Source organism: Calonectris borealis, chromosome 19, assembly GCF_964195595.1.
Source record: "Calonectris borealis chromosome 19, bCalBor7.hap1.2, whole genome shotgun sequence".
Taxonomy (NCBI): Eukaryota; Metazoa; Chordata; class Aves; order Procellariiformes; family Procellariidae; genus Calonectris; species Calonectris borealis.
In genome coordinates this window covers 1919372-1942388 of record NC_134330.1, presented here as the reverse complement: position 1 = coordinate 1942388, position 23017 = coordinate 1919372, and the positions used below count along the sequence as shown (strand labels likewise).

Sequence of the window (23017 nt, the reverse complement as noted above, 5' to 3'; positions counted from 1 at the left end):
AAATGCTTTGCCCTAAGGTCACAGATGCGGCCAATGGCTGGCTGCAACAACTGCCTTCTCCAAGGCACAAGTAAGTTTGGGAGAAGGGGGGATCAAGGGGCGGCGCGCGCCCAGGAGCGGCAGGGCTGGATTTGGGCAGGCAGCGCCCTGCCCCGCCGACTCGCACTCGGCACTGCCGAGCAGAGAACGCCAAGAGCCCAGGACTTAGCGGATCTTCCAGGGGCTTTGTGGCCGAACCTGGTGAGAGCTACCCTGCCTGAGCAGGGCCAGTCCTGCGGGGGACTCGAGGGCTCCCGGTGAAGGGCACGCTCCCTCCACAGGTCTCTGCCCTGCTCCATCTCCTGCTCTGGTGGGATCATTCCCTTCTCAAACCACCGATTTCTCCTTTACCCCAGCCTGAGGCTACAAGGCAGCCAGGAGCGAGTGAAGAACACAAGAACCATTTCACACCCCCTCCCTCCACGCGTGCTGCCAGGATTCCCTCGCGTGCAGCCCTGGCTTTCTCTACGAGAAATCATTGACTCCTTCAGACCTGCTCTGCTCTGTCCAGCCCCTGAAGACCCCAAACATCTTGCATCCCCAAAGGACACAAGACCCTGTCCTCTACAAATAGCCAGACAACAGGAATCAAACCAAAAAGAAGTCACAAAGATAATGAAATTAGTTCTTACAACAAAAAACACCATGCAAAGAATTTTCTCTGCTTGTAATGGCTAAAGCACTTGGGACACACAAGATCGTATGTTTAGACTTTAGCAGGAAGCACAGGGATTTAAAACAAGAATAAAAACAGAAGCTGAGATGCTCAAATCATCATCTGACTCCAGAACCGGACTTCAGAAAATCACCAAAATCATGGGACATGCATGGAGAGTAAAATAAAAGCCACCATAAAACTGTGCCTAGCAAGCAAACCCTCCCTCTCTGTTCACGGATTGTTTGGAGTATTTGCACACGCTGGCAGAAGAGCTGAATACTGCGGCTCAGTCTCGCAGTCACCGCGTCTCTGCGCAGGGCGTTTCGGAGGGCCCCACGCACACGGGGATCGAGCTCTGAGGCTACATCCCCCCCAGGCACTTTGCCTCTTACGCCGATGGTGCTCCCCAGCGCGCTGATATGAACACCAGTCATTTAGGAGTTCACTTGATCTCCCAGGAAAAAAGTGCAAAGTCTGGAATATAAAATCATCTGCAGGTTGAGTGGGAAAACGAGAGGGGGAAACTGATATCCTCTTTTCAAACAACGTTACCAGCAGCTTTGATCAGCACAGAAAAGCTTCGCGAGGCTCACAACTGTCATTTCAAATGGGTTCTCGCTTGCATTATTCTTTCCATTAGGCAGTGTTATCCTCTTTGTAGGATCTTTAGGCTTCATTTCAAAAGTATCAGAGACTCAAAACCATGAAGCAGAAGAGCCTGGTAGCTTTTTTTTTTTGAAGGCAGGCAGGCGTGGGTCCAATTTACTGGACAAAAATGTAGTCTTTAATGGTGAGCACGCACAAGGGAAAGCTCCATCCCAAAACAATCCCTTTATGTTTAAAACCTTCATCTTTCAGGCCTCTCTGTCTCAGACTCCCCCTCCCTTTCTATAAGGAAACAAGAATGAGAAAGAAAAAAACCTGCTACCATTTCAAGCTTTAGATTAACAACTAAATGCTCAATATTTAGAGAAGAATATATACCCAGAGAAAGCAAATTTTACCTAGAATTGATGAAAGATTGGGATTCTACCGAATCATTCACAACTTGTTATCACGGTTTAGTAGCAATTAACTCTTTGGGATTTGATTGAAGACTCTACCGAAGCTCTCCCAAAGTCTGTGGGCAGCGAAGGCGCAGGCAGCTACAAGCCCTGCTTGAAATGTCTTGTTTTCCACCAGTGACCCTGTTCGTCTTTAAAGAAGTGGGAGAGCGCCGTCCATGCAACAGCAAACAGAAGGGACCAAGCAAGGTGCAGGGCAGACCTCCACGGAGATGGAGAATTTCTTTCCTAAGCTTTTGATCAATTCTATTAACACTTTTAGCATCTCCAAGCCCGCTCAGAGTCCTTTACTGTGACAGCCCCATTAAGTGTTTCCCTTTGTCTTTATATGCTGTGCTACATCAAGCTTATTAAAATCTATTTCACCAGGTCAGAAAATTAGCGAACTTCAGATACAGCACATCATGCATAATGGAAACCTCATTAAGCAGCCCACTGCGTTATTCAAGGCACAGTCCTCTGCTGCTTAAAATGTACGGTGCGTGGCAAGATTTTGTAGAATTCTCAACGTCAGACACCCGTAATGCGCTTCACACCGGATGCGTGTTTGCAGATGGATGTTCTTATGAACAAATATTTCTGCTTTGGAACAATAAAACCCAAATATAGTTAATTTAAAATTTGGCACTTCCACTTTATGTACAGTGAACGACCCATTTTTCAGCTGTTTACCACTCTCAGGCCACGGTTTTTAAAATGAGAATGATGCACTTTTGCCCAGTAATTACTTTATGCATCAGTGAGACAAAGCCTTGTTTGTCTCCAAATTATCATTCTGTGTCGTTTCAAGTGTAATAACCCTTTTGCAGTTATTTCACTGTACAGAAAACCGAGAAACTTCTCAAAGCCAAATAGTTTATTCTAAGAAAACTATTCAAAAAAATGCAAGCCAAAAAGTAAACGTTGGACAGCTTAAGAACTGTCCCTATCCTATAGCAGCTCCAAGGCATCCGCTATACTTCTCAAATGTGTCCTATGAAAACTATACCTCCCGCCATCCAACACTCAAACTCAGTATGTAATTTGGATTCTCCCTAATTTAGTAACTGGTGAAACACAGAGAATTATGAGCTTCAAGTGAATGCAGCTGATGTGGATGAAAGAGAATCTCAACCAAATCGCTTCCTAGGAGCAAGTAATTCTGTTTAATACTAAGCTGATTGCTCCGATGAAAGCATTTCTCATTTTAAAGCCCAAAGCCAAACATTTACTATTGATTTTTAATAAACAAGGTAAGTATAAATGAAATGATCACTGCAGGGGGAGGAATACCTGTGAATTCACTGCACCCAAGCTGTCATGCAGCACAGAAGCTCTGAATTTCAGTCACCTGCTGCTGAATGAACAAGGGCAGGTTAGATGGAACCGCATTAAGGCATATATTTAAAGTTCAGCAAAGTGGCACTGATTTGCTTCAAGCCTCATTTCAGTTGTTTCGGTGGTATAGAAAATGAGCTATTTGGTTAAACCGCTTGCTTAAATTTTTATGAATGATCTAAACTATCTGGGTAAGTATTATTAAAAGACAGATCCTTGACGATGAACAAAGGCATAAAAAGAACTCATGTCTGGAGGCTGAAGCTGGAAAAATTCAACGCAGACAAGAGGCAACTGTGTGAAAGAGAATATAATTAATGAGAGGACAAGGTTATCAGAGGGTAGGGAATTCTCCAGAACCTCCGTGTTTTGAAGTGGCGAGTGACTGCCCCTCTCAGAGGACACTGCAACTCACCGAGAGCAACAGCCGTCGCTGGCAGAGACGGGGAACTTCCCACTGCCTTGCTGGAGACACTGCCACTGGGTATTTCATAATCCACGTTACAAAGAAGGTCAGAGAAGAGGATTGTGGTGCTGAGCCCAGAAACTTTTAGGGCATCACCGCAGCAACGACATATTACCGCTTCTGGGCAAAGGAGGACTGGGAAGCTACTTAATTATCAGCTGGAAATCCTACTACTAAATGTGATAGAAAAACATTCACGTTTGAATGTTTTTGTGCTTTAAGGAGACTAATCTCTTCAAGTTCTTTGCAACACCCAGCTCCCAATTTTTAACAGCTTTACAGTTAAAAATTGTATCGACAGAGGAGTAAGGCATAAAGGCAGGCTAGCCGTCGTGCTCCGGCTAACTCGGGCACGCAGAATTCCTTACAACGGAACTGGTGTTACCAGCCCATGTTCTTCTTTCTTAGGGTTATCCATGTTTTCTTCCATACATGTGTGTTTGCGTTATGCCTCTTTACTCTTGTGAATAATTATCCTCATTACATTTCCCAGTTGCTGCAGCTGTGGCCTGTTCGCAGCAGAAGCGATCGCTCAGGAGCTCTGTTGCTGCAGTATTACCCCAAAACAAAAAGAACTCCTAAGAGATCTGGAGAACCTGGTAGGTTTGGGTTTTTTTCTCTTTTCTCTCCTCCCTGTCCCTTTACGACCCCTCATCTTCAGGGCAACGACCCTGGAGTTTTAAAGCCTGTCTCAAACTCCATGCATGGATCAGTGAGCGCTGAGAACAGGACAACCAGCATTTAAGTTTGATGTTCAAGATGTTCTTACTCCTCAAGCAGTTACTCAAGGCATCAGTACAGCAAAACCTAATGAAGGCCCTGGGCAGTTCTGGTCCTTAGCCAGACACGCTCTTTGGGGAAACCTTAAGAGCAACCTTGCTTGCACAGAGGTGACGCGGCAGGAAAAGGGGGACAGGCAGCATTTTTATTGACCTCCCTCTGCTGCCGTTGAAATTGGTGGAAGCTGGACCACCGACTCAGATCAACAGCTTATCTCTTGAAAACCTCACCTTAAATTTAATATCCAGGAGATTACTTTAAGGGGTGGGGGAAATGGGAGGTGAAAAAGGAATTTTACACAATTCTCTGGAACGTTAAAAAAATGCAACTCTTCCCAGAAAAATGTGCCTAAGAGGCAAAGCTGCTTAAGCTCTGCTCGGGCTCAGGGAACAGCTCCAGATACCATTTTTCCTGCGTCGAAACAAAAGCTACTGTCATCTAAGCAGAACTTGAAGGAGTACCTTCTGGCTGGAAATTTATGGGCTTTGCTATATTAATTTCTCAGTTTGCTGTCTGCAGTTCCAGCTGCTCCTCACTCCAGAGATGCACCTGCCACGTGAATGGTCCCTCTTCAGCCTGCCCTCTGCCAGCAAAAGAAACCCAAAATCTTAATTTTAAAACAGGTCCAGTCTATAGTCTTTGTTTTCACTGACGGAGGCTGAAACAGAGAGGTCTGAAGAGTGGTAATTAAGGTGGTTCTAGCAGATTTCAAATGCACTTTGTAAACCATTTTATGCCACGCAGATGCAGTGATGTGGTTTAGGTGAAAAAAAGCATGCAGCGCAGAGATGATTAGAGCAGATTTTAAGCAGGTAAGAAAGGGTTAGACAAAGGAATGAGAAACATTTCCAGCTTCCTTCCGCATCTCTTACTGTTACAAGGCTTAACTAACTGAACAGACAATTTAAAATGTATTTTGTATTTCCTCCTCCTATTTTGCAGCTGCCAGCAATTTCTCCTTCTTTCTTAATGTTAAGTTTGATCATTAAAGTATCATGACCAGACAAACTTTGCTCCCATTACTAAATGTTATACAAGTCTTAGACTTGTGTAACAGTGCTTTAAAAGAGTGTTTTACAGAGTTGACTCTTATTAATACTAACTTCATTACTCCCTACTGGTAAAGAAGCCATGCGTAGGCAGCACCTCCACTTTAAAATCGCTTTACATCACCAGAGTAGACGGTTGGGTGCTCGTGTAGTCGGGAATGTGGCTCGGGGTCGTTGAAGCACCATGCACGTCACGTTGGGAGCCAGACCTTGGCCGATGTCATGGCAGAATTACAGCTAAGTCCTTTGTGGGGATTTGCTTTATGCTCCTTCTGGTGAGCTGAACGTACCAACTCCCAAACCTTGCCAGACCGCACCCAGCGTGGTCAAGCCGCACCTCCTGAGGACGGCCTTTGCTTTGTGCCACCACACCCTGCTACAGATGAAACGGTCAGCTTTGCAGCATGTTGAAGCTACAAACACACTCTTTTCCTCCCATTCCCACTGCACGCCCCTGACGAGGTTATTAACCAAGAGCGAGATCTGCAGGAGCAACGTGACTTGCAGCTTCTTAATATTGCCGGGTGTCCCAAATAACAGATACAGGAACTTCCTTACCTCACCTCCTTCTCTCAGACACTATGAAAAAGCAGCTTTAAGCATGTCATTATTATAATAATTACCCTTGTCTTTAGTACCGGCTCCTCCTCCTGACCAGAAAATAGCTATTAGACCTACCAGGCAAACATCACAAATAACTTTTACACGATAGCTTCCTACCCAGCACTGATGGCCGAGTGAACAGTTTGTGACTGGTATCAGGAAAGAAACTAAATTAAGCTCTATAGATTAACAGAAAGTTGGTTTTAAATGCTCTCATAATAATGAAAACCATCAGTTTAGACTTTGAACTGATCTTGTGTTGCATTTTCACAGCACCAGGCACTGCAGGAGTGTGACCCAAGGCTGGGCTTCGCGGGCTATGGAGTACCATTATTAACAGGCAAGTGTATTTCCCTGAGCTCTGAGAAGGTTGTGAAAATACTTGTTTTTCCCACCTCTCCCCATACACAAAGGTTTTAATAAGCTTCAACAAACATACAAGCAAACAAACCCTTAATTAAAACAAAAAATGTAAATTCCTGAGCAGAAGGCTTCTAAGTAACTTTGACAATCCCCAAACACCCAGGTAATGATGGAAGAAAGTACAGCTGAGAGAAACGCAGTGATGGCAACGTCCCGCCCTGCAGGCACGGCCAGCGGCACCCGTCCCACCGCGGGGTCTGCACCAGAACACCGGCAGCCAGGGCCCTGCTCACAGCGACACGAGTTACCTGGTTTTCCTTTCAATTTCCAAACAGCAGAAACAGATTCCTGCACGTTAGTGCTGGAGAGTTTGCCACAAGGTTTCTAATACGCTTAGGGGTTCGATGCTTAAACCCACCTCGGTCGCCGGACTGCACTGAGCACAGGGGTGGAAGATCAGACTGCTGGGAATACTGCAATTTTAACACGGAGTCACTCCTCTCCCCCCAATTACAAGTGCATTGTCGTCTTTTTCGGTTTTAAGTTTTGCTGTAAACAACCTCATATGTAACCGTTCATCTGCAGATTCTTCAAACACTGGGTCACACACTTGGGGTGATGGTTGTTTTATTCTTTTATTAAATTGTCATTGGTACTGGTTATTTGGTGCGTCCAAACCAAAATATTAAAACTGCAAGCTAAGAGAGCAGCAACACAGCATATCCGTTGTAAACAATTTATTATTATTTTCTACCTCAGTTACTTACAGGAAAAAAGTCATAAAAAAGAAAAAAAGAAAAGCACAGATGGACTATTTACAAAAAATGAGAAAATTCACAATAGCCGAAATGTTTGCAAATCATGCACACTAAGACAAGTTCACAAAAGCAAAGCAATTCATAGCAAAAAAACCCAAACAAAATAATAAGAAGCCATACAGATTAAAAAAAGCGATTGCCTGCAGAAAAGTAAAAAGAAAACTAACCAATTATTACATCAAGCATCTTTAATGAAATGAACAGCACAGGCGTGTATCGTAGAGCCTTTGACACTGACATTTTAAACAAGTGGATTAACAAACATTAAAATGCATTACAGTTCTACTGTAAGCATGCAATTTACTTCTCACAAACTTATAAAACGGGTAGAAACACTTAAAGAAAAACGGAATTTAAATACAATGTGTGTTTTCTACCCAGAAGTCCAGAATCTGATCTTAAAAATAAAGCCAATGGATGGAGGCATTATCACATAGGTTTGCAGCTCTTCGGCGATCTGGGTGGAGATTAAGAGGCGCGATACAGCTTAAGCTAGCAGGGGAAAGCTCGTCCCTCTTGCCAAGATTTAAGTAATTTGCCACGATTTGCAAGCAAAGTCTGGAAGTAGAAGCAACTGCACGGAGTATGGGAGAGCATCGCCGGCTGCAAGACGAGGGGCGGTTAGGGGCAGGGATTGCGGCGGGAGGTGCGGTAACGGTCTAAGCCCTTTTTTTGGTGGCGTCTCACCACGGCCCTTGCATGATTACAGCAGCTCCAGAAAGAGCCACCAACCCAAAGCGAATGAAACAGGAGGAAACACGCGTGGGCCTGCGACGCCCGCAGCCGCCAGCGCGGACGCAGGGCACTCGTTTTGAATAATTAAACCCCGCGTTGCTAATGATCCTGGTGACAGGAGACGCTAGTCTCGCTCCACCCTAATTATGATTTGTGCTACTGCTGAACGTCTCTATGTTAAAAAGCGCCAACATCTCTCTTCGGGGCTGCTTGTGAGACCCAATCATCGTTTTTGCTTCCTTGATAAAATTATTTCTAAAAAGTTTGTGAGAAGTCATGCCTTCACAACGCCCCTAACCCCAATCCTTGTGAGTTACATTCCAAGTGGGCATTAAAAACTCATAACAAAGCAGAGGAAAAAAAAATTAAAAAAATAAAAAAGTAAAAAGCAAACTCAAAGCAGTGAGGATATGGAGCCTTTAAAAAAATAAAAATAAAATAAAAAGTCCAGTCAATCAAACCAGCCAGTAAGAGCAGCAATTTTTCAGTGGACATTGATATTAAACATGGACCACCCAGGCTTTTTCTGTCTCTCTCTCTCATTAGCACTGTAGTAAACCCCGATTAATTTGTTATGCATCTTTAAGAACTAGTTGATAAAAATTATGTCTTGTGAAATCGGCAAATAGTCTGCAAAGTGAAATAAGAACAGAAATTAATAGATTAAACTGAAAAGATAAGTCCCAGAAATTAAAAAAAAAAAGACACAGAAAGGGAGTGATTGCAATTAAAAAAAAAAAAAGGCTATGTACTGAGTTATAAAGGCCTAGAGGAAAAAAATAACATGATGGGAGAAGATAGAACAGTCGCCAAAGTGATTGCGTGTGTCTCGCCCGTGGAGCAAGGGGCCGTCCCCGTGCCGATAGGAACAGCGGAGGACGCGGGAGGGGGACCGTCCCGGGACCCTGCCAGCCGCTCCGGCAGCCGGTGCTCCCCAGTACAGCAATGGGAATGCAAACCGGTGGATCGTGACATCTGTAGCCTCGTTTTACTTGGACAACAGTAAATACCAACAGGGCAGTTAATTCAGATGGGCGTTCAATTTTTTTTTTTAATTAAAGAAGTAAATAGGTAGCGTAACCTGAGGAGCAACAGGAATAACGCCCACTGGCAGGTGACGAGGCACCGCAGCGCAGAGCTCTGTGGGACGGTGACCGCTGACAGCACAGCTCTGCAATGACACCGCCGGGGACGACCCCCGCGGCAGCCCGCCCTGCAGGCTGATTTACAGGCGCCAGTGCAGAGAACAGGTTTCACGACACAACTGTACTGTAGTAAAAAGCACTGCCAGGTCTCCTCTATAATGAATCATCGGAATACAGCTGTATATTTATATGTATTATATGTACACCTATACCCACACATCGGTGCGGTTGCAACACCACTGCTGTTTAGGTACCACGGAGGCGGGAGGCAGCCGAAGCTCTCCGGCACGCTGCCTGGGATGCTCCTGCAGGAACGGCTAAATATTTTTCTTTTCAAATCACGACACTGAGCGTTTGGGCATGACGACTTATTAAAAAAGCAGATTTCAGATTTCTCTCCATCGGGTTTGCACATGCTCCTATCTCACGCTCCAAGCCACAGCCGTACCACGGGCCCCACGGGTACTTCTGCAAGTGTCAAAACACGCGAAGGGAAGGGTTGGGGGGTTCGGGCTCTTTTGAGGAGCGCTATGTGGTGGAACCACGCTTATGCTATTCATCCCGTGGCACTACACGCCTTTCCCCACGGCTGGTCGTCAGGCTGCCTACTCGATTCCTTCCCACCGGTGCCTGGAGGAGGGGGAGCAAGGGCTGCAGGAGCCCTGTGCCGCAGGATGCGGCTCCCAGCAGCAGAGAGGGGCGAAAGGCGAGCGGGGAGAGCCACGCAGGCACCTGGGACGTGGCAGGACACAACCGTGGGAGCAGCACTTACTGCCACTGCTGTTCCCGTGGCAGGAGCGAGCGGTGCTGGCACATCCCCGTCCCCAAATCCTGACCTGCTCCCGAAACACTCCCTGGCACCCTGAGCTTTGCTCCCGTGGTACAGGGCTCTCTGCCCCCAACACTCCTCCCTCCAAACGCCCGGCTCCAGCGAGGGGGACACCCCGTCCTGCTGATGGGCACCAAACCCCTCGCACCGTGCCTCCCGGCAAGGGGGGGTCCCGCGCCCTGCGCCGCTCTGACGGGTCGTGGTTCTGGAGACCGGAGTCCCACGTCATCTGAGAAGAACTGCCTAACAACTCTCTTAATGGTTCTGATTGCTGTTAAGGAATAAATCATATGAGCGGGAGCAGAGCAAACAACACGGGCCGAGCTTTAGGGCAGAGGCGACAGGACTCTGAGCAGCTCCCCTTCGCTGCCCTGCTCCCGACGGCACAACTGGTGCCCGCAGTCAGATGTACCTGCTTTTTACTGGTGACAATCCACTTTGACTTTCTTCTGCGTATTCAATCTCTGCAAGAGACTGAAAATAACTAGCAAATAACTGGAAACCTGTTTTGAAAAACCAGGCCTTTAATACAAATATATATAATGAGGGCTAGAGTCAAACCATACCTCTGCTGTCAGCTGGCAGACACGTTCATTTTAGACATGTTTATAATTAAAGGCATCTAAGCTCTGCCGATTTTCATCATTTAACTTATCAAAGGCGTCTCTCATTTAGCTGTCTTCATGCGAATCAGCTGGTACGAGGAGTCGTGAGGGCCCGGGAAGGAAGTGTGAGACAACATGCAAACGCCTTCTGAAGCCTTCTCCTTACGCTCAAGTTCCAATGGCTGCAATCGCTGCCAGCCTGGACCTCTGCCCACCGGCTCCCGCGGAGCAGCCAGCGCCAGCGGCGGTGCCACCCGCAGGGGCAGCTGCCTTGTCACCACCAGCAGCCCTGCCACCCGCCGCCGCCCCTCCCTGCCCGGCACGCCGCCCCGGCAGCTCCGCTGTCGGCCCTGACACCCTGGTTGTTTCGGACCTGGCCCGGTTTGGGAGCGCGGTCGCACGGGTGGGAAAGAGGCAGATGAGTTTGAAGTAGAGCTCTAGCATTTGTGAGGTTTAGCAATTGAAAAAAAAACCCGAACAGCACTGTCTCCCTGGGTGTTATTAGTCCTGCAGAAACCAGCTCCACAGAAACTACCGTCCCAAGGACATTATTCGTCGTATGGATGTTAATAATACTATGCTTCCAATGCAAGGTTCCGTCCTAACGACCTAGTGCCGAACACAAGGCTGGATCTTCGCCCCAGTGTGCCGCAGGTAGAGCCGAGCATCCCTCCACATCCCTCCCACCCTAAGGGACCTTCCCGTGAGGGTGTTCGGTTCTCCTCCCCGCGGAGCTGCTGCCCCTCCAGCACCCGCCGGGGCTCGCTGGGTTTCTCAACTACCCCGAGCAGAGCTGTGCTCCCACCGCTCCCTTTCTAAGCCGCTGAGGAGCGCAGCGCCGGGCGGTGGGACCGCTCGTGCGTGACCCCCGCGACAAGCGCGCTCATGAATTTAACGCACAGCACACCGGGGTTTCCTCGCCGCGGTGTCCGGGTGGGCTTCCACCATTCGTGAGCCATAAACACAGCAGCAGTTGCTTGTTCGAGCTGCCCGGGAAAGCCCAAGGTGAAAGGAAAGGAAACTGCGCGGTCTCAGCCCCACCTGCGGGACGTGCTGGAACGGGAAAGGGCTTTTCACGATCCCCGCTGTGCCCCGCAGCCCGCCCGCGGTGCGGCGCAGCGCAGCCGCCCCGACCCGCTCCCGCCGCCGCGCCAAGGGAAGGGGGGAACCAAACCGAACCATCAGCACACGGCTAGAAACTACTCCTTTGAAGGACACCGGCGATACCGATAACGAACACAGGAAGGTGGACTTCTCACTCCAAGACTGCACTTGTAACGAGTATACGCTTACCGCAGGACAGTGTGGGAACGTGCGTGCGAGTCTGTGTGTGCGTGTGTCTGTCTGTCTGTGTATATATCTATAATATATATAAAAGAAAAATCCCATCAAAGGGAGGGTAATAGCTCTTAAATTATCTCTGTTGCTTTATGTTTTAATTTAAGTAGTTTGTTTTCAAATAACCAGTACCAATTTACACGTTAGTAAAAATGTATTTTAAATATGTATATAGAAATATCTATTTTAAAATAGTAAAAAAATTTGCTGTTGTGTGAGATGCTCCCTGCAGACTTGCCTGTCTTAGCTTGCAGCTATGGATTTAAAAAAAAGGGAAAAAAAAAAAAGAAGGAAAGAGGGGAAAAAAAGTAAATCTGCAAATGAAATGTACGTACCTGGGAACTGATAGCTGTAACTTGGGGCAAATCCAGGATATCCTCGGCCATACGTTGCAACAAAATTCGGGTAACCTTGATCACAGAAACGGTAAAAAAAAAAAGAGAGAGAGGGAGAGAAAGAGAAGTTTGAAGATTAATAAAGGCTTTTTGTTTTTCCATACAATGCAAAATGACATGGAGGATGGGCGAGACTTGATTTTACAGAAGGTATTAAAAACCAAGACTTATTCCGCTCATGCAAAACTGCAGAAAGGTTTCATTATTATCTTGGATAGAAACATCTAGAGCTTGCCTGCCTGGCTTTGGGCATGAGACCTGTCACTCAGGTAATTAACATGCACTTTGGTATCTGAAGTCCAAGGACTGTGCATACTTGTTAGCTGGAAGAGTAAATGCCAAATGCTAAGGCTAAACACATAGCACAGGTTTGCTCTGACATTTGGAGAGCTTACAATGAATGTACTTTGCTTCAGAGCTATTGACAGTTGGAGATTAAGGTAGCAGTAATTCTTTATCCCGGGACTGTGAAGGACAACAGTTAACACATCAAAGAGTTAGAGGCAGCAACAGCAATGAGCCAGAGAGTCAAAGAGCTTTTAATTTCTCAGGAAAGTAAAACCCAGGTACGAGAACCGCTTCCTAAAGCAATTTCTGAGATAGGCGCAGAAACGCATCCAACCTCGGGCGGCTTTTGAAGTTTTATTATGACAAAAATACCACTCGAGATCATTTTGTTAATAAAGATGCTGAAGTAAACCCGTTAAGTGGCAACTGTGCCCGCTCTAACACAGTGGCTGGGAGCGAAAGGCAGCAAGAGAGCAGAGCCCGGGGGGCGGTGGGTGCGGAGGCCCACCCGCGGGTGTTAGATGGACCGAGGCACCACCGCCCGCTGTCAGCCCCGCGGGCGCTCGGCCAAGGGTGTCACCGCGTTACACCGGGCGTGCCTTGCCAGCGTCACAGGCGGCTAACGGGGAGGCTGGCTGCCCAGGCCAGGGGAGAGGGTTTTCGCTCTCCAGGCAGCAGGAAGGTTTGCGTGTGTGCTGGAGGTCCCACCAGTCCCTAACCGCGCCTGGGCTGGCAGCAGCCGAGGGGTCACGCACTGGGGCCCCCGCGCTTTAACTTCCCAGCCCTTATGCAGAACAGCTGCCCTCTCTGGTCCCACCGCCGCTGTTTGCGACAACCGCTGCGGCCGATGGCACAAGCTGTCCCGTACAGATTTCCTAAAATTGTAACCTCACTTCTGATCCTCAGCATTTCCTTGCTCGGTTTTCTTAAAAACAGGAACCACCCTTTGCAATTCCAGTGCAATAAATGCTGCGTAACGTTCCTGCTGACTGTTACTGCCAGCCAGCCCACCCAGACTCCGCCAGTCTCCAGGAAAGACCTCTCCAAACCAAGAAACCATCACGAAAAGTTTGCTCTCGCTCTGTCTGAAGTCAGTGGAAATCTCGGCAGTGACGACAGCAGGAGCTGGGCTGGACCCCGAGAACAGGTTTAGCAGCTGAATGGTTCTTCTGGCGGTCTCCTATCTCTGCTTTTATTTATTCTTTAATATACTCATACATCGTACAGCTATTTTTCTGCTGCAGCAAGTCCCTCCATTTCTGATTAGATTTATATGCACATATAACGTTCTATTAATCATAATCTAAAACTGGAAGATAAAAATGCTTGGATGAATTTTGATTATGGGATTAAGCAGTGCCAGGGGAAAGCAGCCCTGTGATCCCAGGACAGCACGCTGCGGCTTTCAGCGATATGTACACACTGCTTAGCCCTTGCGTATTTATTTCACAGCTCAACAGCTGGATTCCCTTAGAAATTAATCACCTCTGTCATTAAATCAGATCTTTCAGAGTTAAGCTTTACAAACCTTTTTTCCTTTTTTTTTAAAAACAACACTATTGATAAATGGATTGTTTGCTAAGTAAGTAGTGCCATTAACACCACTGCGGGCTCTACCATAAAAAATCGCTCTGCAGCGTCTGACCGCAGCCCCTCTCCTTGCCAAGTGGAAAAAATTAAGTTTTATTCCAATTCGAATGACTCCGAAGCAGCCGGGCAGCGCCTGAGGTCTGCCCTGGGGAGTGGGGCTGCAGGTGCGGACCCCGCGGCCCCGGCCGGACCGGCACAGCGGTGGGTGGCAGCTGCCTGTGGTGTTTTTGGAGCCAGCATCGCGGTGCAGGATGCCATCTATTCCGCTGCCCTGCCCTGGGATGCTCTGCGGGGCCGGGGATGCTCCTGCCGCAGTGGATTTGCCTCCAAACCCGGGGCAGCGTGCAGCAGCAGCCCGGCTCTCCCCAGCCAAACCCGGCTGCGCCTGACGGCAGCGGCACCGGCGGAGCTGCCTGGGGGGCTCTCGCCTGCATCGCCAGCGCTCAACACTCTCTAGGTCAGGCAGATGAAATCATAAATTTATAATACAACATTACTTCAATTTTCCTCTTCATTTACTGCTGCAGTGCCCAGCTCTGCTCTAACGACTCAAAGCCCGATCTGCGCAGGGGAAATTGCCTGGCTGAATATCAATAGCGCATTAACACCGTGCCCATGTGGATGCTTCATCAAGCCACATTATGGCCATGCTGACCTACCCACCATTTCCATTAGATGCCATTCTCATCCTGCGTTGGGCACCAACAGTTTATTTGCTTCAGTAGTCCTGGGGAATGATCAATCTCCCCAATTATCCCTTGTTGCTAAACCAAGTTTTGCCTGGGTTACCTCCTCCGAAGCGAGACCCTCCTGTCCGTGGAAGCACAACTCAAACCAACAACCAAAGCTGCTTTCACACCGCCACTTCCACCCAGCCCCCGTCTGACATCGACGGCAGCAGGTCCGATGCACCCGCCCGGCAGGCTGGCTGAACTTCCAGCTCGCGTGCTGGAGCCTTGCAGAGCCCCACCTCGCAGCGGACCAGGTCCTGCCCTGCGCTGGATGCTCTCCGGGCCGGGCTGGCATGCCAAGGGGAGAACGATGGCTGCTGGAAGCACCATGCTGCCCACCTGACGGTCACGCTCAACCGGCTGCCATGCTCTTGGTGGAGGCAACAGCCGATGCGGCCACAGAGTCCGTTACCACCACAGCGTGTGAGCAGTCGCTCGGTGCAGGGGGTCTCCCAGGGGAAGGCAAAGCTCTGCTTCCAGGATGAAAACAACTGCAAACAGGTAACACCGACCTTTTTACTTACAGTGTATCTGAGGGCATCACAGCACTCCTGGTGCTAAAGCCCATCCTGGTGGGCCCAGGGTAAAGCCCGAGCATTGCAGGCATTCTACAAAAGGGGAAACTGGGCAAACTGCCCTACCTCCCACTCTGCCAGGGGAACTGTGGCCCTGCAGACCCAGCAGCTTGCCACGGCGCACGCACAAGGTCACTGGAAAGGCAGGAGACCCGAGCTGGACTCCCGACTCCCCTCCATCCCACCAGCACCTCCAGAGGGAGAAACGGCTTCTCTGCTCCAAGCAGGGAAGTGTCCATACCCACTGAACTAGGCTATCGAAATGTCTTTTCATTTTTAAATTTGGTGATCCAAGATGGACAAAGCTCATGGTTAACATGTGGGAACACTGGGCACATTGGGGCCTGGGGACCTCTGCTTTCAAAATTAATTAAAATGTTCCAGTAAATGCAAGAAAATTATCGTCTCCCAATGTTGCTTAGAGCAAGGAATGCCAGGTCCTTTGCAGGGAAGGGCACGGTCCTTCTGCCACAGCACAGCCCCACGCTGCAACAAAAATGCTCCGGGTCTTTCTCAAAAGAAACGTGCTGTGTCCTTGAGGTCAGCACCCGTGGCACCAGGGAACGCAAACCAAAAAATCACCTCCTACAGACGCAGGGGGTGGTGACATACTAGGGAGCAGCTATGGAGAAGAAACACATCTGCTGTAGAAGTTTCTCCCTTGGTCCAACAAAGTTGACCTACCTTCTTCTTCACGGGAATTAAAGAGCTGAGCTAACGCTGGCCGCAGCCGCGTTCCTCAGTGATGGCCACAGCGGGTGCTGCTGTCGGAGCCCGGGGGTTCTGTAAGTCGTGCCAGCCCCCCGGGAAGCCTGTGCTAACGAAGGGCTCCCCTTCCTGAATCCTGCCTCAGAGGCAGCTGCTACTCTATTAAAGAGTCTGATGGAAAAAAGGAATGACTTTCTTTGAAGGGCACAAGCTTCTTTTATGCATGAGTTCAGCCTACCTAGATTGAACGTGTGCAGTAATGCAGAGCCCGCTCTGCCTCGCGCAGTGATACAAGCAGCCGGTTAGAGGCTTTCTGAAATCTGGTGTTCGTATCAGACGCCAATCTGGCAGTCGGGGGGTATGAGCTTTATGGGCCGGCGCTCCTGCCTCTGGAGGGGTTTGCAAGTTAAAAAGAGCCCAACTTTAATATTAAACACCAGCAAGTCTCAGATGCCCATCGCCAGAAGAAATGAGTGCTGCGGGGCCCCAGCTCAGATCAAGCAGCGCGACAGTCACCTCCAGAGCCGGGCGTCACCGCCGGGGCCACCGCAGCAGCAGCTGCGACGTCCCAGACGCCCAGAGCTGCCTCAGATAGGAGGGCAGACAGAGACGACCTGCTATTAACGTTGCTCCTCGGTTGCTTTCTTCTTTTCTCTCCTTTTTTTTCAAGTTTTCAGGTACAGACCTGAATGGAGGACAAAAAGCCGTGGGGCAATGCAGTGACACCCACACGCCCTTCGGTGATGGGGCTCCTGGTTTGCACACCAGGACCCGGGGACAGAGGTGAGGCTTCTGGGCACATGGCGAGCTTCTCGGCCACCGAACGGCTCCCACTCAGCTGCAGATGTGTGCCAGGGACACGGTGCCTGTTCACGAGCATCCGTGGGGCTGGGGAGCAGCTCCTCCTGCTGGGTGGGCTGCCAGGGAGGGAGAGATCACTGGAACTGAAACCACTCCAGCCCACTCCTTATGCAGAGTAGCTAATTAATGTTCCTGATCTCCCCCGAGACTGCGCGCGTCCCACCAGCAGACCAAGCCCGAGACAGCCCAGACGCAGTCCTGGCAAAAGGCTCAGCCTGCCTGCGCTCTCGGAGTCAAAAAATCCTTTCAGAAGAACACTTTAATTTTGTTCCAATCAACCAAATCATCACAGAAGCGGCTGCCTACGCACCTTTAGACCCCGGCTGCTGCAGGCTCCTTGGGGAGGCTGTGATTAATGAAAAAGACCAACTTCCTTAATAGCTTTGGAGGGAGTCGCTCTCCGCTCTTTCCTTTGGGTTGTCTCGTGTGTTTGTTCCTCCGATTCCCTCCTCTGCCCATGAACGGCATCTGGAGAAGGTGACCTTGAACAAGGGCTTCTGGAAACAGGTATAAAAATCCTTCAAGAGCAGCCCCCATCGCTCTGTTTCAGTCCAGCTAGGCATCTAAAAGGAGGAACGGGGTAGGGCTGACACCGGCCTCCTGGGACCTCAGCAAAACGCTCGGCTACTGCAGCTGCTGCCTCCGGCGGTACGTTACTTTGTGCGCCTCGTCGTTTGACGGGTTAATTATGCCCCTCTCCCTGCGGGGCCGGGCCCCACCGCCAAGCAGCTGCTGGGGCTTGGGAAGGAGAGATTCGGGCTCCCCGCTGAGCCGCTGCCCATCAGCCCCCTTGAAGCCAACCCTTACAGGCAGCCTTTGAAAACGCGGATTTATAATGGCCATCCAGACAGCCTTGCTCTCGTGCGTTGCAGTTTCCTTGTTTAGCACTTAATTATTTAACACAGTGCCACTGTAGCAAGCAGGAACTTGGAAGATGAAAAACCAGCCAGAGCAGATAATGAAGCACCTGGCCTTCAACACGAATCAATCATTAATTCTGAGCAAGTCACGCAGCTTTGAAATCTAGCAAGAGCACGTTGCGAGACCGGCCGGAGCGGAGCCGGTTGGGGTGACCCGACCCACCCCACCGCAGCAGGACGGGGGTTTGCCAACAGGCACCCGCATCGCTTGCTCTGTGCAGACGCAGAGCCGCTCGCTGAGGGCGTCTTCCCGTACTTCTTACGGCTTGAAAGGATCTTTTCCCAGAGAGGCGGCCCCGGTGGGAATGACTCACACCGCACCCAAGGGCTGAATTTTCTCTTCAGGTCACTGGGGTGGACCCCGGCTCCATTCACTCCTGGCCCGGCTGCGAGGAGAAGGGTTGAGGCAACTCTGCCCGTGGTGAGCAGAAGAGGGATGCTGCCCTGGGTCTTTTACGCACCACCTCCACCACCCCAAACCTCAGGCACCGCAAGCAGAAAAGAAAGAGAAACAACAGAAATAAAGTACATATGCTCAAGCACACTGGGAACACACAGGTAACGAAATCACAGACTGACTAGAAGAAGATAAATATTTTAACCATAAAATGTAATTTCCAAACACTATGAGGCAGGGTGGCGGTGGAATGTGGGGACAGAAAAATAGATGATCAGCTGAAATAACCGTATTACACATCCCAGAAATGGATCGCTCCAGCCACACGAACAGAAGTACTATTAATTCAGAGATAAAGCAAACATGGCAGGAAAGTTTCCCCTATCAAATGAAGCGGTGCCTGAAGTCAGACATCTCAGCATAACAACCTGATACTCAAAGGAACCCAGTCCTCTGACCTGACGCCCACTCCAGGAGCCTTGGGGTCCTCCAGCACCTCAGACAGCCCGTGGACCTGCTCGGCAGAGCTCAGGACAACCGAGCACCAGCTTTCAAGGCTGGTTTTTGTGCTCAGCTTCTGGGAGCATCTAAAGCCAGGACAGAAAATTCAAAGCATCCCGGAGGGGCCACGTACCAGGGACACTAGGCTGGGAAAGGCTCGTTTCTGCCTGGGAACACCTCCAGCTGCCCTCTCGTTCATACATCAGGTGACAACTGAGGGAAAGTCCAGTGATACAACGGGAGTAGAAAGTTGAAAATATATGGGGTTTTACAAAAATATGTTGGCGATGGATTAGCAGCATTTTGGCTTAGTAAATCTGAGGACAGAGTATCAAGAGGTTGTCACATTATATAGAAAGAAGAACTATCTAGGCAGAAACAAATGAGAACCAATTATAACTAAATAGACCTCATGCACAAATAGAATTTTGCCATTAAATATCATTTATCCCATTTAATTAGTATTTTCTGGACACAATACTCTGGACTAAAATACCGTTCCATCTCCTTGAAACTTGTAATTATTGTTGTGACCTATACTGTTACACATCTCCCTGCTTTCTCCATCTTGCATGCCATTTAAGAACCGGCAAGATTTTCAATTATCTATGCTGAAGTGTCAAAGATACCTTTAAAAGAAGGGGAATAATGTGCGACTCAATTCCTCTAAAAAAGGGGAGAGATCATTTTTAGTCAGAATGAACACACTGCATCTTTCATCATTCTATTTTTGCGAGTAAGAGTAAAACAGGCTATTTAAAACATCCATTCAAATGCACATTTTTATATTCCAGGAAGGGGGGGAGTTAATAATTTACCACAGACAGGATTATTTTCCCCACGCCGCCCCTGCTGAAGTTTGACTCGCACCCACACGGGTGCAGGGATTTGCTCACCCCTACGCCTTAAGCGTTCAGAAATGAGGGAGACAACACGGGAGCCGCTGGCTCCGGGAGACGTGTGGTGGCTCCGGCACTTACCCAACATTCCCATCCCTAGCATAAAAGCGTCCATGGTATACGGTAATCCACGTGCCCTTCCTCTCGTCCCTGGTGGAAACATCACTTCTTTAGGTTGTGCTTTCTTACATTCTACCTATTGAGCAGAAACATGTACAAATGAGATGCAAATGAATTCCATGTAAATGTCAAATGCAGAACTGATCTACTTAAGGGGGGAGTTTTATTTTTAGCATTTGCCTCCCCACACCGCCTCCCCCTCAAAGGTGAACTTTAAGAATAGCGTAAATGGATTTAAAAGAGCAAACGTGTATGTCTCTTTAAACACACATAGCAAAACCCCACTGTAAAGATGACAGAAATGCTGATTTAAGAAGTTGCCATGTTCCTGAAAGGAAAACCTGTGCTGCATTCACTCTCAATGATACTCGCGGACGTGGAATGAATGGAGGGAGGTCTCCAGCACAGCTCTATTGCAATCGATAACAGAAAATGACTCTCGGTGATCATTACAAAAAGCTCCTTTTAAAATAGGAATAAAGAATCAATATTTCTACCCAGCAGAAAATTTCTGTAAACCCTATTAATAAATGATCTGCATTCTTTCACTTCCAGTTACTCCTGCTGCCTTCTGAAGTTGCTTAATGCCACTTGAACCACATTGCGAGTCTCCGCCAACGAGAGGCAGCGACCCAGCCCAGCTGGCAGCAGGACACGCAGGACCCAGGACCCCCAGCCACACCGCTGGGTGCTGGTTCCCAGCCTCTTTTTGGACGGGAAAAGGGAGAAATAAAGCACTTTTCCATGTTCTCCAGCACCGCCAACTCGCCGCCCCAGCAGCCTGCCCCCGCGCTCCCCTCGGCGCTGGTGCTACGGCCGCGCTGGTAAGCTGGTTTGGAGCCAACCAGTTATCCCAACCCATTTCTACGGCTCTACACCTTAGTCCATGCTCCGAGCAACAGGAAAACGTGCAGACAGGCAGCGCAGCCCTGCAGGGGGTGCAGGGAAGCCCCAGGCTGCCGTCTGCCCCACCTGTGTGGTTTGCATGACGGAAGTCGCTGGTCTAAGGGTAAGGGTCTGGGGCTGAACCCAGAGGTTTGAGCTTTACGCCTCTAACTTTGTTCTTCAACCAGTTCCTCGTCCTCTTTGCACATTTATGCTCCCCCCGGCCCTTGCCTGGCCAGACCAGAGCGGGAGCAGGGGTGCCGCAAGCGGGGTCGTGCTCCCGGCAGATGGTGGCACGGCCACGTGCAGCCCTGCTGCCCTCAGCCCTCCCGTCCTGGCCGCGGCACCGCCAGCCTGCGGGCAGGGGCTCGCGAACCGGGCTGCTTGTTGTGGAGGACTAGGAGGGTCGTGTCTCCTGCATCACCTCCATCCCTCGCACACGCAGGCAACGGTGGGCGTGCGCCCCGCGCGCAAGCAGGCACCTACCCCAGGCAAACCCGGGGATGTAGGACAACACGGCTCAACGTCTCGGTGCCTAATAGCCCGATCAGTAACTGTGTATTCATTGTCTTATGAAAACCAACCTCCTGTTCCTAGGCAACCCGATCAGCGAAAATTTCAGGTTTATACAGTTTTCATTTAGGTAACATAAAGGTTAACTGACTGTAATGGGAGTATTTTAAACAAAACCACCTACTCCTCCCCTTTCTGCTGCAAACCTCCACAGACTTGTATTTACTTTGCTTGCTTGCAACACTTCCCGAAGCGACAATGCTCAGACACTGCCAACACTGCCAAAACACGCACTTCTTGTAAACCGGCTGCCCCAACCCAATGAAGTTTGGAGCAAAATTCTTCTGGAGTTCCTCTTTTGCTACTTCTCTGCCAAGAATTGTTTGAGTCCTTGCAGGAGGCAGCGGGAGAAGGGCAGAGGGGGACCGGGGATGGCTGGAGCAGGCGGCGTGTGTGCACAGCCCGGACACCGCTGCGCAAGGGAAACAGGGAAAACAGGCGAGCAGGAGCAAGAGCAAGAGAGGTGTTGAAGAGACCCACTCTCTGGACATCCCGAAACTCGGGCACAGCGATTCCCTCCGTCTCCTCTTCAGCGCTGTCGGGGCAGCGAGTTGTCCGGGAGAGAAGCACCCCAGTGAGAGCCGCGGTGAGGAGCAACCTCCCCACCCCTGTCCCCCGCACACCCACGCGCATCCCCGCACACCCACGCACATCCCCGCACACCCACGCTGACTCCCACAGGCCCGTGACGGTGCAGACACACTACTGAGAGGGCAACGGAGAGCCCCATGGTGCCCCGCAGGGTTCCCGGGCCCTGATATTAAGACAAAAGAGAAGGAAAAGGAAACAGAAAACTTCCCATCAATGAATTTGTCGAGCAGCCGCTCGCACGCTGAGGTGCTGCTCTCGGAGCGGGGCCGGGGGTGAGGACAGCGCAGGATCTGCGCGCTGCGCCCAGCCCTGTTGCTGCCCTGCGGGGACGAAGCCTTCAGAGCTTCCCAGGGAGGCTTAAGCCTGAGCCTTGGTGGTGGGTTTCAGCCTAACTGGGCTGTGAGCCCCCCCGAAACCTCGGTGCCCCCAGACAGCACCACAGCCCAAAGCCTGCCGCTACCCCCCCTCCATCAACCGCCCCCGCGAGCCCAGGGACACAGCGAGCCCCAAGCGCCGAGCACCAGCACCGGCCTCCCTCCCCGACGCCCCGCACGCCGGCACAGCAGCTCAGCAATATCCTCTCAAACTGTCCTTTGCTTATTTTTAATCAGAGGGGCATTTAACAGGAGAATGCCAATCTAATTTCGCCAGCCAAATGACCGGGGGTGAGCCCCAGAAGTGTGTCATTTCATTTCGCAACCGCATTTTTCGGGTTCGCCACCACTCCAAATGTCACGGCGGCATTGGTTACACCTCGCGGCCGCTTGCGCTGCGAACAGTCAGGATGATAAAAACAATCTAGCCTGGCTCGACGGACAATTAACAGGAAAATGAAGTTTGGATTAGCACTGTTAGAAACAATAACCCAGTAATTAGCTTTTGCAACCACAAAACAGCCTACCGCTGCTCTCTGAAAGACTAGTGTAATTTATGATTTTCACAGCACACGAGGATATAAAGGGAATGGCAGCGAGCTGCAATGAAGTTTTAACTGGGATTTAAAGGGGAAGAAGAAGTCACCAGTAGGAAAGAAAAATAATTCCTAAGCCTTTGTAAACAAATATACCCCATATCAAAGGCAAAAATATTCTCCGTTATCCGGAGACTCTTTCCCCCCGGGAGGGATGACATGCACGATACGGGACCAGGAGCCCCGGCCCCGCTCTGCCAGCCC

The 23017-nt window shown here is 49.8% G+C and overlaps 1 protein-coding gene across 6 annotated transcripts in view; it reads right to left on the bottom strand.

Annotated features, from left to right (window-relative positions):
* Positions 1 to 23017, bottom strand: part of MSI2 (musashi RNA binding protein 2) — a 262158-nt gene that overhangs the window by 31288 nt on the left and 207853 nt on the right. For 5 of the 6 annotated variants that reach the window (XM_075168323.1, XM_075168322.1, XM_075168325.1 and 2 more), the window contains exons 9-10: positions 19756 to 19870; positions 12145 to 12219 (exon numbers count right to left, since the gene is read on the bottom strand). In XM_075168323.1, the coding sequence (XP_075024424.1) occupies positions 12145 to 12219; positions 19756 to 19870 (190 nt within the window). Of the gene's footprint in view, positions 1 to 6979; positions 8523 to 12144; positions 12220 to 19755; positions 19871 to 23017 lie in introns of those variants that run through there. The other variant, XM_075168329.1, reaches the window with a different exon arrangement.